The sequence below is a fragment of the Falco naumanni genome, chromosome 7 (assembly GCF_017639655.2).
Source record: "Falco naumanni isolate bFalNau1 chromosome 7, bFalNau1.pat, whole genome shotgun sequence".
NCBI lineage: Eukaryota > Metazoa > Chordata > Aves > Falconiformes > Falconidae > Falco > Falco naumanni.
In genome coordinates this window covers 53,816,412-53,830,619 of record NC_054060.1, presented here as the reverse complement: position 1 = coordinate 53,830,619, position 14,208 = coordinate 53,816,412, and the positions used below count along the sequence as shown (strand labels likewise).

General features: G+C 41.8%; 2 protein-coding genes across 3 annotated transcripts in view; one reads left to right on the top strand and one right to left on the bottom strand.

Moving 5' to 3' along the window:
* EIF2AK4 (eukaryotic translation initiation factor 2 alpha kinase 4) overlaps positions 1-8,955 on the top strand; it is a 37,587-nt gene extending 28,632 nt beyond the window's left edge. For both annotated transcript variants that reach the window (XM_040599773.1, XM_040599774.1), the window contains exons 32-39: positions 689-775; positions 2,096-2,208; positions 3,702-3,760; positions 4,890-4,987; positions 5,346-5,414; positions 5,975-6,019; positions 7,114-7,238; positions 8,448-8,955. In XM_040599773.1, coding sequence (XP_040455707.1) covers positions 689-775; positions 2,096-2,208; positions 3,702-3,760; positions 4,890-4,987; positions 5,346-5,414; positions 5,975-6,019; positions 7,114-7,238; positions 8,448-8,502 — 651 coding nt within the window. In that variant the 3' untranslated portion in view covers positions 8,503-8,955. The remainder of the gene's footprint in view (positions 1-688; positions 776-2,095; positions 2,209-3,701; positions 3,761-4,889; positions 4,988-5,345; positions 5,415-5,974; positions 6,020-7,113; positions 7,239-8,447) is intronic.
* Positions 8,956-9,667: 712 nt separating this feature from the next.
* SRP14 (signal recognition particle 14) lies at positions 9,668-13,110 on the bottom strand. Its single transcript, XM_040599775.1, has 5 exons — positions 13,010-13,110; positions 12,595-12,667; positions 12,112-12,224; positions 10,925-10,957; positions 9,668-10,556 (listed from the first exon to the last, which is right to left on the bottom strand). Exons 1-5 carry the CDS (start codon positions 13,031-13,033, stop codon positions 10,467-10,469), a joined length of 333 nt encoding a protein of 110 aa, XP_040455709.1. The 5' UTR covers positions 13,034-13,110; the 3' UTR covers positions 9,668-10,466.
* Between the last annotated feature and the right edge of the window lie 1,098 nt (positions 13,111-14,208).

Below are 14,208 nucleotides of genomic sequence, written 5' to 3'. Positions count from 1 at the left end.
AATTGCCCCAACTTTTTTGTAATCCTTTGCAATAACTTTTCCAATGGTTTCAGTTGCTCAGAATTTAAAAAAATCCAGATCATTATGCTTTTCCTATGATCACCCTGGGTTCTCTTCTTGCGGTTCCTAAAGAATGAAGATTTGGGTAGCTCTTGCCTCTGTCTAATGCTGTCCTGCAACCCACTGCTGAGATCCCATAGCAAGCTAAGAGCCCCATAGCAGCTCAGCACTGAGAGTGACGTAAGTCAGCCTCAGGTTTACGTGAAACTTAGCTGCAGTCAGCTTGCACGATGAGTGCCAGTCATGCAGAACCGAGCTATTGCTGAAAGTTGCAGACAGTGGGGTGGTAACTGTTTGATTGATATTACACGGCATGTTTTCACAGTTATCTAGATGTTGCTCTTCTAGTTGGCACATGGAAGGGCTAGCTGGATCCAGGACTGCAGGGCTAGGCATTCTCCGTCTCGTGTAGACTTAGACAGATCTCAAATTTTAAGGAGCATTAGGTGGATGCATAACAAAATTTCACCACCTGGACTACTTAAAGCTTTCTTCTTGGAAGCTTATATAATCAGCTTAATTGCTGCATTTCAAGTTAGTTTAAGGATAGGAGACTTTGATTACTTAAGTGATCATTTCATAATCTGTCAAATGTCTGTCCCATTCCCCTCCCCTGTTCCCATTTTAGTCCCAGGAAGAACTGCAGGAATACTGCAGATGCTCTGGGATTACATATGTGGCTCTTGTGTCTGATAAAGAAGGAAGTCATGTGAAGGTAAGTGTGGGACCAGAGGATACTTGATGATGTTTCAGATTCATAATCTGTTGTTCTACCTTTTTTTTTAAAAAAAAAAAAAACCATGATTGTTTTCAATTGAATAAATTTAAGTAATTTAATTCAGTTGCTGTCATAGAAAGTTCTTCTGGAGAAGCCTGCTTTTTATTCCTCTGTAACACTTATTCACAGGCCTCCCTTCTTCTAGCACAGTCCAAAAATTAGTGCAAACAATGCTTAACTTTGTCATTGATGTCTTTACATAGAAAAAGGTTTCTCTTGTCTCTGATTTCTTTGAACCTACAAAATTAATTAGTTGACTTGGTGATCTTTCCAGTTGGCAGCTTTCCATGTTACAAAACAAGTATAATTAAAACCTAAATCTAAAACAATCAATGTAGTTCAAACAGGCAGAGTCTGAACCACACTCCTCATCTCTGTAAGCTAGGGTGGAAAGACTGGACTGTGTCACAGTGCCGTCTGTGCTCCACAGCCTGTGGTTCTGGTGCCCTTTTAGAAGTTAAAACTTCATTCTGGATCATTAGGAAAAAGATCGTTATTCTTTGAATAAAGAGTCATCATTTGACTGAAAAAACCCTAACCATATGACAGCATCTGGCGTGGCCATGTTACTTACCTAGCCAATGTATATAAAATATTTTTTGCTTTGTTTTTTCACTCTCCTTGTCATTGTAACAGAGTTGGCTAATAACTGTATGAACAAGTAGATTTTGATTATGAGAATACAATATATCAATGTCTTCCATAAGACTTTACAGAGTGTTCTTTTAAATATGGCTTTATTGAAGCAAAACAAACAAAGAACACGCCAATGAGGCAAATGGTATTGTTAGTGACTAATCTCTTGCCAGTAAAGATGGAGCAGATACTTTTAAGTTTTCAATGTTTGAATCTAACTCCTGCAAACTGAAAGGCAAGCCTTATTCTAACAAAATTCCTACTCACTAAAAAAAAAAAGGCAAGCCCAAACCCACATATGCTATTACTAATATGGTATTTGCATCTACAAACCATTCTGTTAAAAAAAAATAATTATCACATATTAAATACAAGTAGCCAAGCTAGTTTAAGCTTTGGGTATGCAGAGAAAATCAGTTGGGGAAAAAAATATCAAATATTTAATTGGTAGTGATTGATTGGTAATGATGATAGCTTCCTTTGAAGAAGGAAGAATAATGATAGAAACCTTTGACTGTTTCACTGTTAATGGGTATGATCCAGTTTGGTTTTGATTAAATTTGATAAGTTTATTCATATGCCATTTTAAGAATTAACAAGAACCACTGAACTACATCATAGGTGAAATCCTTTGAGAAAGACAGACAGACGGAGAAAAGGATTTTAGAATCTGACTTAGTAGATCACCTGATCCAGAAATTGAAAACTAAAATCTGTGACGAAAGGTGTAGTAGGTAAGTAGCATAACATGTCAACCTGAATAGTCAAAAGTCAGAAGTGAATGTATATTTGTTTTAATGAAGTAATTTTAAGATATGCCTAGTTAAACCTCAATTTTATTTTATAAAGAGTAAGAGCTTTGCTGAATTTCTTTGGAGGGGAAAAGAAAGCAAAAGGCTTGTTATAGAATTTTACTGAGATTAAGACAGAGTTATTTCCCTAGCTGTTGTTATATTCAAATATCCATAGTGCTTCATAGATTAAAAGGCCGTGCAGTTATTCGGCTCAAATGCTACTAAAACACCAGTACTGTTTGCATGGCAGGACTGCCTGCAAAGTCCCTGTTACTGACCAGAAGTCTATTACACTCATGTGTAATCAAAGAACTAAAACGGCAGATCCCTTTCATTCTGAGGCATTGTTGATATGGCAGAAATGAAGACGTAACTGCAGCACACCTGTACACTTTGGCTGTCACAAGTGAAAGTAACACCTGGCAAAGACTTCAGGTACACAGCAACACCCAATCATCCTGTCTTTGAAATTACTATTTATTGTCACCAACAGAAACTAGTATGGAAATCATAGGAGAGGCCACAGTGCCACCTGTGTGCATAAGCAGGATAGCTGTTACTCACACATATCCCTTTGTAAATACATAATTGTACACACATCTATAAATAATACGTGTGTACATATATGTGTATGCATGTACTGGCAGCAGGAACAAGTATGGTCTAGTCACACAATCCAGAATTCAGAAACTTGACATATTTGACATCCATAGTACTTCTGAATAGACTTAACAAGAAAGGAAATTGTTAAGCTGGGAAATGCTTAACTTGAGCAGTAGTTTGTGCAGGTGGTTAACATCTGCTGTGATCCGCCTCTTCCTTCTCCTTTTTCTGGCCTCAGCCAGTCTTGGCATTTAACTTGGCAACTAACCTGATTCTCATATGTTTTATGACAGACCTACAGGATCTATTAGAAGCTGTGAAAGAAAATCATTCTTTCTAACAGTTAACCTTATTTCTAGATCCTGATTTCTTTGTTAATTAATCCTGAATATGGAAAGGGTTCCAAACTTGCTATTGAAAGATTCTTTGAATCTGTGTGATCTGAAGTATAAATATTACTGTGGTACTTTAGTATTATCTCACTGAAACCTGTAAGAAGTTGCAGATTAATAATATAGAGAGAATATTCTCATAATATAGTCTAGTATTAGGATCTGAATCACGCTTGCGTGATGAGGGAGCACATTTTTTTTGTATCCATAGGAAGCATAAAGATTGCTTCTAGATCTGATTTTGTAATGTAATTTTGCAGGATTTCCTGTCTGTTCCAGAATAGAACTTAATCTGCAGATAGGTGCTGGGAAGTATCCATAAATTTCTCTGTTGGAATAAAATAAGTATGTTTGTATAATAATCTGAAACTGTGTCTTATTACAGTATCTCTTTGTTATTGTAAATATGTTTCCCTAACTGTCTTCGTTTATTTTTAGAGAAACCTCAGATAATCTTTCAGTACCAAATCAGAAGGGATCATTTACTAATATTTCAGGTATGTAGTCTCTAGTTACAGCACAAAAACTGTTTCTCTTTCTGCTTAGAAACTACTTTATAAGAAAATATTGCTGGAACATAAACTTTAGAAGTATTACCAAAGACAGAGCAAGAAAATGTTTTCTAGCAGTGCCTCTCGTTAGAGACACTTCCTCCTGATCTCAAATGTTATTCTAAGCAATCTGAACATGACATTTTTTCCAAACTAACGAAACAGGTGGTCGGATCTATAGACAGAATATTCACCACTCAAGCTTTAATGCACTGTAGTGATTCAGGAGGGTGGAAAAGGGAAAAACCATGAAGATTTCCTAACTGAGGAGAAACTAAATGTAATTTTTCATCAAACTGACATGGTCTGTGATTGTTACAGTGTTGAGACCCATGTACATCGACCTACTGTTCTACTAAGATATTTTTTTTTCTTCACATGAAAATGCCTTTACATTTCTAGCTACAGATTTCCACTCCTTAAGCTGATAATAGAAGTTTGTATATAAAGAATAATGTTAAGTACTTGTTGTGTGGATAAAGTTTGGCTTTTTTGATAATTATTTGAAGTACTGATAGAGTGTGTGGTGATCGGTGAGTGAGGTGGCCGTGCTTAACTGGGGGTTTGGGGGGGTTGTTCTTGTGTGTGTGATAACAGAAGTGGCAATTCAGATTTCAAAACAAGCCATTTCACACTTCAATTATTGTTGTTTGGGGAAGCTGAGGACTGGGGTTTATTGTTTGTTTTGTCATTGACTCTGCTGTGGGACTGAGCATTAAACAGTTCCCTCATTCTTGTAATCACTTTTTCTTGTTTTGATACTAGGTATGCTGCATTCCTCTAAACTTCTGCAAGCCGTTTGGAACCTTTTATTAGTTTCAGGGAATGTTGATATAAAATACCAGATTTCTTTGTCTTACCAACCAGTCCTTCATAGCCATAAGTGAGCGTTTGAGAATTTACATGAACATGTTTTCACTGTCCTATCGATTTGATTTACTTCAGAGTTTGTTAGCAGCTTTTTGAACCCTGTACTATACAGATCTTAGCTTATTAATATCTATGACTTTTCTGTTTCTTCCTGCTTTTTGTATAAAGAAAGAATATAATCTAAAACTGTATATTTGCATTTTAGGTGTATTTGAATCCCATGGACCTCTTGTAGTGCCTAATGTTAGTGTTATGACTCCCGAAAAATTATCTGCCAGTGCCAGGCGTCGTCAAGAAATTCAGGTATACACACATCAAATAAGTATTAAGAAGTGATTCTTAAAAGTTAAGGAATGGTAGAAATCATATTTTCCCTGTCTCCTAACTTAAACAAATATATCCTGCTTGTTCTTTATTCACAGAATAGACTATGAACAACACAAAAGGTTGAAGGCAAAGACCACCTTTTTTTAGATCTTGGGGATTATCTGTGACATTGTGGCTGAGCTGTCATTGTACATACATATTAGAGTCTTATTTTATTAGGTGAAGTGTGTAAACAGCCTCTTCTGTTCTCATCATCTATGAAATACAAAATAAGAGTTCCCAACCTGTGTCACAGAAGCAGTGTAATTTACTTTCACTCATCTTTTGTTGCCAGGTACAAACAAGACTTCAGACATTTGTTTCTAGCCTGCAACAGAAAACAAATGAGATTGAGATTTTAGCAGTAAGTATTTGGCAGAAGCCTGAATAAATTTCAAATTCTTAATTAAATTGGAAGATGCAGTTGCTATCTAGAACAAGCTACTGGCAGTAGAATCACTTTAGAGATACCAAGTGAACCAGACTTCTGGTTAAATAAGACCCATGGCATGTTTCTTTAATACTTGAAAAGTATCTCGAATTGTGTAAATTCTTAAGCTGTACTTATGCTAACTACTATGGTAGACTTAATAACTTGTTCCTGCTAGGCTTGCTCTTACATTTCAACTAACACAGCTTTTGTTTGTACATAGCTTTTAGACTTCACTGACCATGTCACAAAGGACTTTTAAAATGGTGGATGCTTTTCAGGAAACGTACTGGCTATTTGCCTACGTCCATTTGGAACTTTCCATAATGGAATCTGTCATGAACAGTTTGTTTAAAACCTTGGTAAATTCCCAGTTCTGTCAGCACAAGTGCTTCTTTGGAAATAAAAAAGTCTGTCTCCCTTCAGTATAGCGAATACCCAGTTGGCAAACTGAAGAACTGTTAAGTATTGATTTCTTGATTATGTTTTTACAGGTAGATCTGCCAAAAGCAACTGTGATACACTTCCTATCATTAGAGGTAAGCAATTCAGTATTGTCACTGAAACTTTAATTGAACAATAGATGATAAATTCTGTTCCTAATGAAGTGGAATTTAAAATTCACCCATCGTAGGTTTTGTCCTTCAAGGAGTTTGAATTAGGTTTTAAAACTTGAAAGGATTTTTTTACCCAAGAAGCTTGACTGAGGCTAGAAAAATCTTTTTGTCAAATGCCCAAGTTACACAAGACACCATTAGAAAGTCCTAATACAAAGCTCTGTGCTTTTTCCCAAGAACAGTTAACTGAAATCGTCTTACTGCTCGCTTTCAGAAACCAGTAAGCATTAACAGCGGTTTCAATCAAGTTGTTTCTTGAAGCTGTTAATGAAGGAAGACCCAAAATACAGAGGCAGTTGTTTCAAGTACAGTAGCTGAAAAGTCTCCTAGTGAAGCCAAGATAAAAAGGGGTATGACACCTTTAACAACTCAAACTGCTAGATGTGAGGGGGAAAAACCCACCAAAGACAAAGGTCTCTTCTTTCTTCCAGTGACAGTAGTAGCTTTAAAGTCCAGATATTTTACTAGTGAGAGGGTTATCTCCCCACCCCACAAAAGAAGAGAAATGGCATCCTCCCTGAAAGTGGGTTTAGCACTTCCATACCTTTCATTTGCTGCTCTGAAGCAGTGCTTGTCTGGTAGTCAGACCCCAGTGAAACATTTGAAGATATTTCCAAAATATTTAAGTTTATCCAGTCTATCCAAATGACAGATTATTTATTTATTAAAGGTGATAAACTAAGACACACGATCAGCTTTTTGACCACCGTTATACCACGGTTCTCATATTCTGTTCAGCATTGCAAACCGGGTAGAGTCCTCTTTGTTGCTTACACCTTTTTATCGTTAAATCACCTGTGTTAAGAAACTGATCACTAAATTCTTAATACATTATTTTGTTAGAATTTTTTTAAGAAAAAGTTGCATGTTACGTGAATTTTGTTTGAAACCTTTTTAATTAAAGGAACATGAACATTACACAGTGTTCAGAAAACTGAATCCAATTGGGAGGAGTATTTCCTTCATGAGAGAATGTAAGACTGTATCATAGCCTCTTGTCAATTTTTTTTTCTTAGTTTGATGGAGATAGACAAGCCTTTGATGCTACCGTGAGACAACTGATGTCACGATGGCCAAAACAGAGATGTTCATACTTGCAAGCAATTTGTGATGAAATTTACAGTATCAAAATGGAAAAGAGGTAAATTTGTTAAGCTCTTACAAGTGGTACATAAAACATCTGAGTTATGCTTTCAAACTTGACTAAATAAGCTGTTTTTAATTTGTCCTCCCCTTTCCCTCTCCCTGAGGAAAACAGAAATATTCAGGAAATGTATATAGTTCCCTGAGTACTATGGGAAGAGATTACTGGTCGTGTAATCATCACTTGTAGTAAATTGTAAATTCCTGGCCATGTAAATTCTTCATTTTTATAAGCCTTTACAAAAAATTCTAAAATGTACTCCCACTGTGCTCACTTGCTGCTTTGTTCATAACACTGAATAGCAAACAACTACATATATTGAGGTATACTGCTATTCTATATATGCTATATAGAGAAGAACAACCCTCTTTTCTCATGGGAGGGACTCAGCTTGCATTGTAAAACTCAGATGCATTTAATTCCTCCTGCTCTGAAGGAATTTGACGGGAATCTGGCACAGCTGACAGACTACCCAGCTTTAAGCAAACACGGTGTATGCTCTCTCAACATGTACAGTGAAGCCCATTTCTGCTTTCTAAACAAAAACATTTGTTTGGCTTGTAGTCTCCTTACTGGATTCTGGCAAGGCTGAAACACAGAGTCTGGGCACATCCAGTTTTAAGCCTCAGATTTTCAGCTGTTGCATGTACTGGTACAGTTAAGTGAGAGCTGGATATTTATGTCCTATTGTGGGTTTCATTGGTAGTATGTTTTCTAAAACCTGTGTTCAACTTGAAGGTACTTAGCATTTAAATGAGTCTAAAAATTGACCGATTCCTTTTTCTTAGAGATGCAGCAAAATTGCTTCAGTTTCAGTTATGTTTACTAACACAACTAAATAGCAAGTGAAGTGGTTTTTTTCTTCCTGTGGCTTGCAAGGCTCTGAGCAACAGAACTCAATTACTACATACAGATAATATTCCATACAATGTTGGGTGTGAGCATGATGCAGTCCCTGACAGCGTCTTCCTTTCCTGTTTGACACCTGCACACAGAGCACTGCTTAGCCATAAGCCTTCAGATCACTGAATAAAAACTGAACGGGCTAGGTAAAGGGGAAAACTGCAGTCACAGCCAAAGGCACTAAAACTTCCTGCTTTTCTGCTTAATCTTTGCAGTTAGCTTGTTGCCAAGACTTGCGACAGACATTGTAGCTTTTGAACCTAGTTTCAAAGTTTAAAAATTCTCTTTTCCTTCCTTCTGCAGGGTTCCTGCACTTATCCTGTACAGTTACCCAGATGAATACAAGGTTTTGTTTTAGTGCTTAAAGCAGCTTTTATGGAATGCTTGTATAATAGGAACAGTGTTTTTGTCAAAAGGAATTTCAAAGAGCTGCAATGCAAGACAGGGAACTAATGCCTTTTTACATGTCCATATTGAATTTTATGTGTAATATGAAACTGTAAATTTATGTCAAAGTGGAAATGTGTTTTATAGACAATTCAGGAATGTCTGACTACCGCCACAGATTTGTATTATAATGGAATTCTTTCCCTTATGCCAAGAAAGAGATTACCAGCTGTGCAGGTGTAAAACTTTTTTTAAAAAATAGTTTCAGAATGCCTTTTACGTCAACATGCAACAGTAGTACTGAAATGAGAAACTCAGCTCAAGGATTAGAGGATAATTTATCTTCAACTGTAATACAGTTTTAAACTTTTTTGAAGAAGGGGTTTTGTGTAATAAAAGGTTTGGCTACTGAGCCTTCTTGAAATACCTGTTACAAGCTTTTTGTGGTTTGTGTTTGTTTTGCTTTGCTTTTTTAAACCTACTGTTTTATACAGTGATAAAAAGATGGTAGATTTCAAGCTGAGACAGTTGCTGCAAGCCTGGCTGCCTGCCTGTGCTTGAATGCAAAAGCAGAGGCAGGACAAGTCAAGCAGAGGCTTCCTGGGAGATGAAGTAAGACTGATACAGGAAAGGACCTAAACCTAAGACTGCTCTCCTCACATGCATTGCCGGCTTAAGTTTGAACTTAAAGCCATAGTAATAATGGTAAAATTCCCATGATCTTCTTGAAGCTAATCAGGAAAAGCTGAGCAAATCTGAAGGTAAGTTCCAGCAGCCATAGTTATTTCACATCAACCTAATCAAAATACTCAAGTGAATATGCAGAAAAGAAAATACACTGGTGTTTACCCTCCTTCCCTACTGGGTACCTTCTGTTTCTTCAACTCAAATGACTGCCTTTAGTGCTGCAGGCTTACTGCATTAATACCTACTTCTATTCTGCCCTTTTCTCATAGTAAAGAGGGGGGCAAAGTTTAAATATGTAAAGAGGTAACTAAAAACAAACTCAGTAACTTCTCTGAACTGTGAATTGTTCCACCACCACATGAAGCAGCATCAGGGGAAGCAAAGGCACAAATAACCACACCATTGCTAGCAGTTCACCAAGACAAGTCACATCAGTCATTGCAACCAAATGCATTTCTTATTGTGTTTAATAGGAACAATTAAGTATTCACCTTTTACATCTGCTCATACAAAGGAGCTACTTTAAGATGTGAAGTATGGGGAAATTCAGATCCCTGAATATACTGAAGGATGAAGCTTTAAAAAAAAAAGTTTAGGTAACACAAGCTAAAAATTTTCAAGCCCCGTCTGAAGGGAACATGATGCAGAGTCCTGCCCTCCCCCCATCCTGAGCCAGGGTCAGCGCAGCTGGATCAGCCATGGAACAAGGACACAGCTGCCTAGCTCTGCAAAAGCTCACATGCTGTGCTGGCTGCCTTAGGGGTATCTGCACTGCATCACATAGACACCTCCCTCAAACTAAGAAACAGGAAAGCTGCTGTTCCTGATAATACATTGGCACCCATTTTCCCTAGCACTACTGCGGCTTATCTGTAAAACTGAACACCTGTCACCAGACACCTGCTCCAGTCTTGCTTTGCTCCTGGTATAGTGCATTTCTCTTCACCTTGTGTTACTCCCCAAACAGGTTTTACACTGCCCACTTGTATAATACAAAACAAACAGCAGTAAAAGTACAAAACTAGTTGGCAGCTGAGTGTAAAGCTATTTCAGTATAACCCTGTAAATACTCCTGCCATGTAAGAATCCACAGAAAGCATCTTCTGCTCTCAGTTTAAACACAAGTACTGATCACATCCCAGTATCCTGCTGGAAGGAAAGCCAAAGACAAGTGGTAACTCAAAAAGAAATGGACTTTGCTTTGAGCAAGGGTCAAAGTCTGTTACAGTGATGGCAGGACATGTTCTGTCACTGTGTTGCTTTACTCTTCTTGTTTTTGCTTTTCTTGTCTTTTTTCTTCAAGCCATCCATGTTAGCTCTCAGCAAATTTGAATATGCCTGAAACAACAATTGGAATTATTAAAAGAACACATACTTAAGTAATGATATACTAGAGATAACATTTTGCATATTGCTTATGGATAGATACCCGCATTTTCTCGGTTAGAGAATGAATCATGCTCTTTCCAAGTGTAGGCTGTAACTAGTGTTTCTAAATCAACACAAAAAGTCAGATAAAATACAGTGGGATTTATTTATTTATTTATTTCCCCCCACGAATAGAGATAGATGGATAGTGTAAGGTTAATCTGTATGGCAGTTCAGTACTGAATCAACCCATTCACAGCTGTCCAGTGCTTCCTACTGACCACTGACCACTCCCCAGTACCTCCAGAAAAGGAAGATAGAAGGCACACAAAACTTACCATCTGGAATTTATTTACTTCCTTTGAGCTCACCTACAAAAATAATACTGGAGGTTAACCAAGGAAATACTGGTTTCTATTACAGACCAAGTATCAGTATGTGTTTACCCACCAGTGACCATCAAGTCTAAGTTTTAACAGCAGCTGGATCAACTCAATCACATGAAGTGGTAGGTAGGCTGTACTGACATGTCATAGGACTTCACTGATTCAAAAAACTGAAAACATTCCTTATTTAACAAAATCCTCTGGAGGCCGTTTGTCCTAACTCTGTGTGTTTTCCAATGGGAAGAATGGCAAGAAACATTCTAAGGAAGGTTTTATTTACTTGTAGGGCCATAAAAATGTTGCAGCCCAGATTCTCTTCAACTATTTCTCAAAGAAACATTTTTCCTTGGGTTACATCACAGAGGACAGCTGAAGTCAGCTAAAGCCTTTCCCAATCTCTCATTCCAAATAAATACACATCAGGTTTTCAACTTCTACTTAACATTTCCTGAAATACTAATAGCTCTGTACAGAAAAAAATAGGTATGCTAAGCAAAATCAAGGCTTAAAAGAGTCTACCCGCACCTACACATTCTTGCCAGCAAACGAGGATCCTGTTCCTACTGTTTCAGAGTCTGGGAACATTCAGTTCTTCCCTGGGTTGTAAGAACATTCAATAACTCCATCGAAGTCTACAGGAAACTACTTGTCACCCGAGTCTTAAGTGTACATGTGCAAGACCTTTCTTCTCAAGCCACACCATTTGTCCTCATACTGCAGGTTCCTTATCTGCCCTGCATCCTCCTGCCCATGTCTCTATAGAAGCAGTTTCCCCTTTTCCCTCCAAACAATTTCACCTGACTCAAAACACAACGGCCAAGGTTGCTGAAACAAGCAGAGTTGCTTTCTGCTGTCCCACATCACCATTCTGAAATGGATTCCAGCTTACAGAGCAAAACTATGAACTATTGTCCCAGCTGTAATGCTGAGTGTGAGCGTTAAGATTTCAGGTAAGGGCAACACTTCAGCATCCCAGCTTCAGCTGTGTTTAGCTACCATATGGTTTTTCTGGAATTAAAAGGTCAGTTCTCATGAAATTAATATAAAGACACATTTCACTTAAAATATGGGACATTAAATAAAGATATGAAATAAAAATATAAGTAGGGCCACTAATCTAACCCAAAGTTGTCACTTACCACTGTGCTGATTTTCTTCTTTCCATCAGTTGCTCTCAGAAGACACTTATTGTCTGCTGGTTCAAAACTTTCTGCGTGGCCTTTCCGCGGGACTGGTTTTGTTCGGCCATCATCTGTATGGAAAGACAGAGAACATTTATTCGTGTTTCACTAAAACCACCGAATGCCTCCTGACATGAGATGTTCAAAATTGCTTATGAGGTCTGTAAAACACCTTGAAATTCAAGGCTGCCTGATGTGACATTGCACACATTGTTCCCAGAGCCCCTTCCCTGTAACCACAGAAGGACCAGTTCCATAAACTACATCTGCCAGGGAAAAAAATGTAAATCCTTGCCCCGAACCACTTGCTTCAACGGCACGGTTTTAAATGCACATCAGGCTGCAGCACAGGGCACCTGGCTTTTAATGTAGGTGCCAGCAACGCGCCAGCTCGGTTTGGAGGCACAGCCTCCTCAACCCAGTCACGGGCTGACAACTTACATTTCTTCAGCGTTATGAAAACGCTCCCCGAAGTCCTGCACTTCTGAAAAAGCCTGGTAAGCTCCGTCAGGAACTGCAAGAGAGAGAGAGACCCCGTGCTGAGCCGGAGGCCGCCGCAGGGGCATCGCAGGGGCATTCCGTTCTTTCCCCGGCCCCTCCGGCCAGCAGCGCCCATCTTCCCCCGGCCGGGGCGGCACGGCACGGGTCCCACCCACGGGCGGCCCGGCCCGGCCCGCGCTGCTGACTCCGGACAACGCGGCCTGAACCCCCCAGGCCCGCCACGGCCCCAGCGCTTCCGCCCGCCGGGTACGGCGACGCTCGCCGCCGGGGCGGGCGAGGGGGGCCGTGGCTCTGCGGGGCCGCCCTGTCCCGGCGGCGGGGGAGAGCGGCCCCGGGCCCGGCCGCGCGGCCCCACCTGCTCGCTCTCCAGCAGCACCATCCTGCCCCGCTGCCCGGAAGCGCCGCGCGCAGGCAACCGCGCACGCGCGCCACGGTACGAGGCGGGCCCGCGCACGCGCCAAGGGGCAGGGCGGGGCGGACGGCGCGCGGCGGGGGCGGGGCGCGGCGGCGAGGCTCCGCCCCGCGGGGGAGCGCCACGTCAGCCCCGCGCCGCCACCGCCAGCGGCCCGAGGCGGGTGGAGGCGTGGCCTCGGGGCCCGGCCGGTGCCCGATCCGGGGCGCGGGGCCGGCCGGCGCGAAGGGCCGGCCCTGGGTGCCGCCGTCACACGCCCCTTCCCCCTCCCTGCCGCCTCGCACCCCCGGTGGCGGGCGTGGTGCGGGGCGTTCCCCGCGCAAACGCGGGAGCGCGACGGCGGTCTCAGCCCCTCTCACGGGCCGCCTCGCGGCAGCGGGGCTGGGAGGCCGTGGGCCGGCCCGAGCCCCGGCTTCCCGGTCCGGGTGTCTCCAGCCGCGCGCCTCAGCGCCCGCAGGCACCGGGAGCCGCCGCGCCGGCGCCGGGAGGCAGCGGGGGGCGGCGGCGGCCGCCGTGCCCGGGGCGGCTGGGGCGGGGGGTCCGCGCTCAGCGCGCCTCGCTGGCGGGTGGCGGGTGAGGGGCGTGCGCGGGGAGCGGGCCCCGGGGCCTGCACAGGCGGCCGGGCGGGCAGCACCCGCGGGGCTCGGCGCGCCTGAGCGGCGGGCCCGGGAAAGGGGCAGTTGGCTGCCAGGCCCGGGTCAGCTGGGCTGGGAACACGCAGCAGCAGCCCTTGCTCTAGCGCCTTCTCTGCACCTCGCTAGGAAAATGCGTTTCTTTTTCCTCCGTGGACCTAACAAAAGCGGAAGGTAACGCCGCCTGACACGCAGATAAAGAGGCAGAAGCTGCTCTCGGGCCCGTAGGTGCTTGAGCGCCTGAAGAGTCCGTACTGCTCGTTTAGGAGCTCGGGGCTGCGTCCTAGACAGAACTGAAATACCTTCTGGCGGTTTCATTCTCGTGCTGGGGGTGTTTCATATGTAAAACTTCATAATCGGAGAGTCTCGAAGTCCTTTTTAAGAGTTTACAACCGGTCGGTGTGCTTTTGCAGGTTGAGTGAGAGGCGGTAGAGGGTGCTGTGATTGCACACACAGACATGAAGTTGCCTGAAGAACGAGGAAACAAAATACCCGAGAAGCAGATCACCA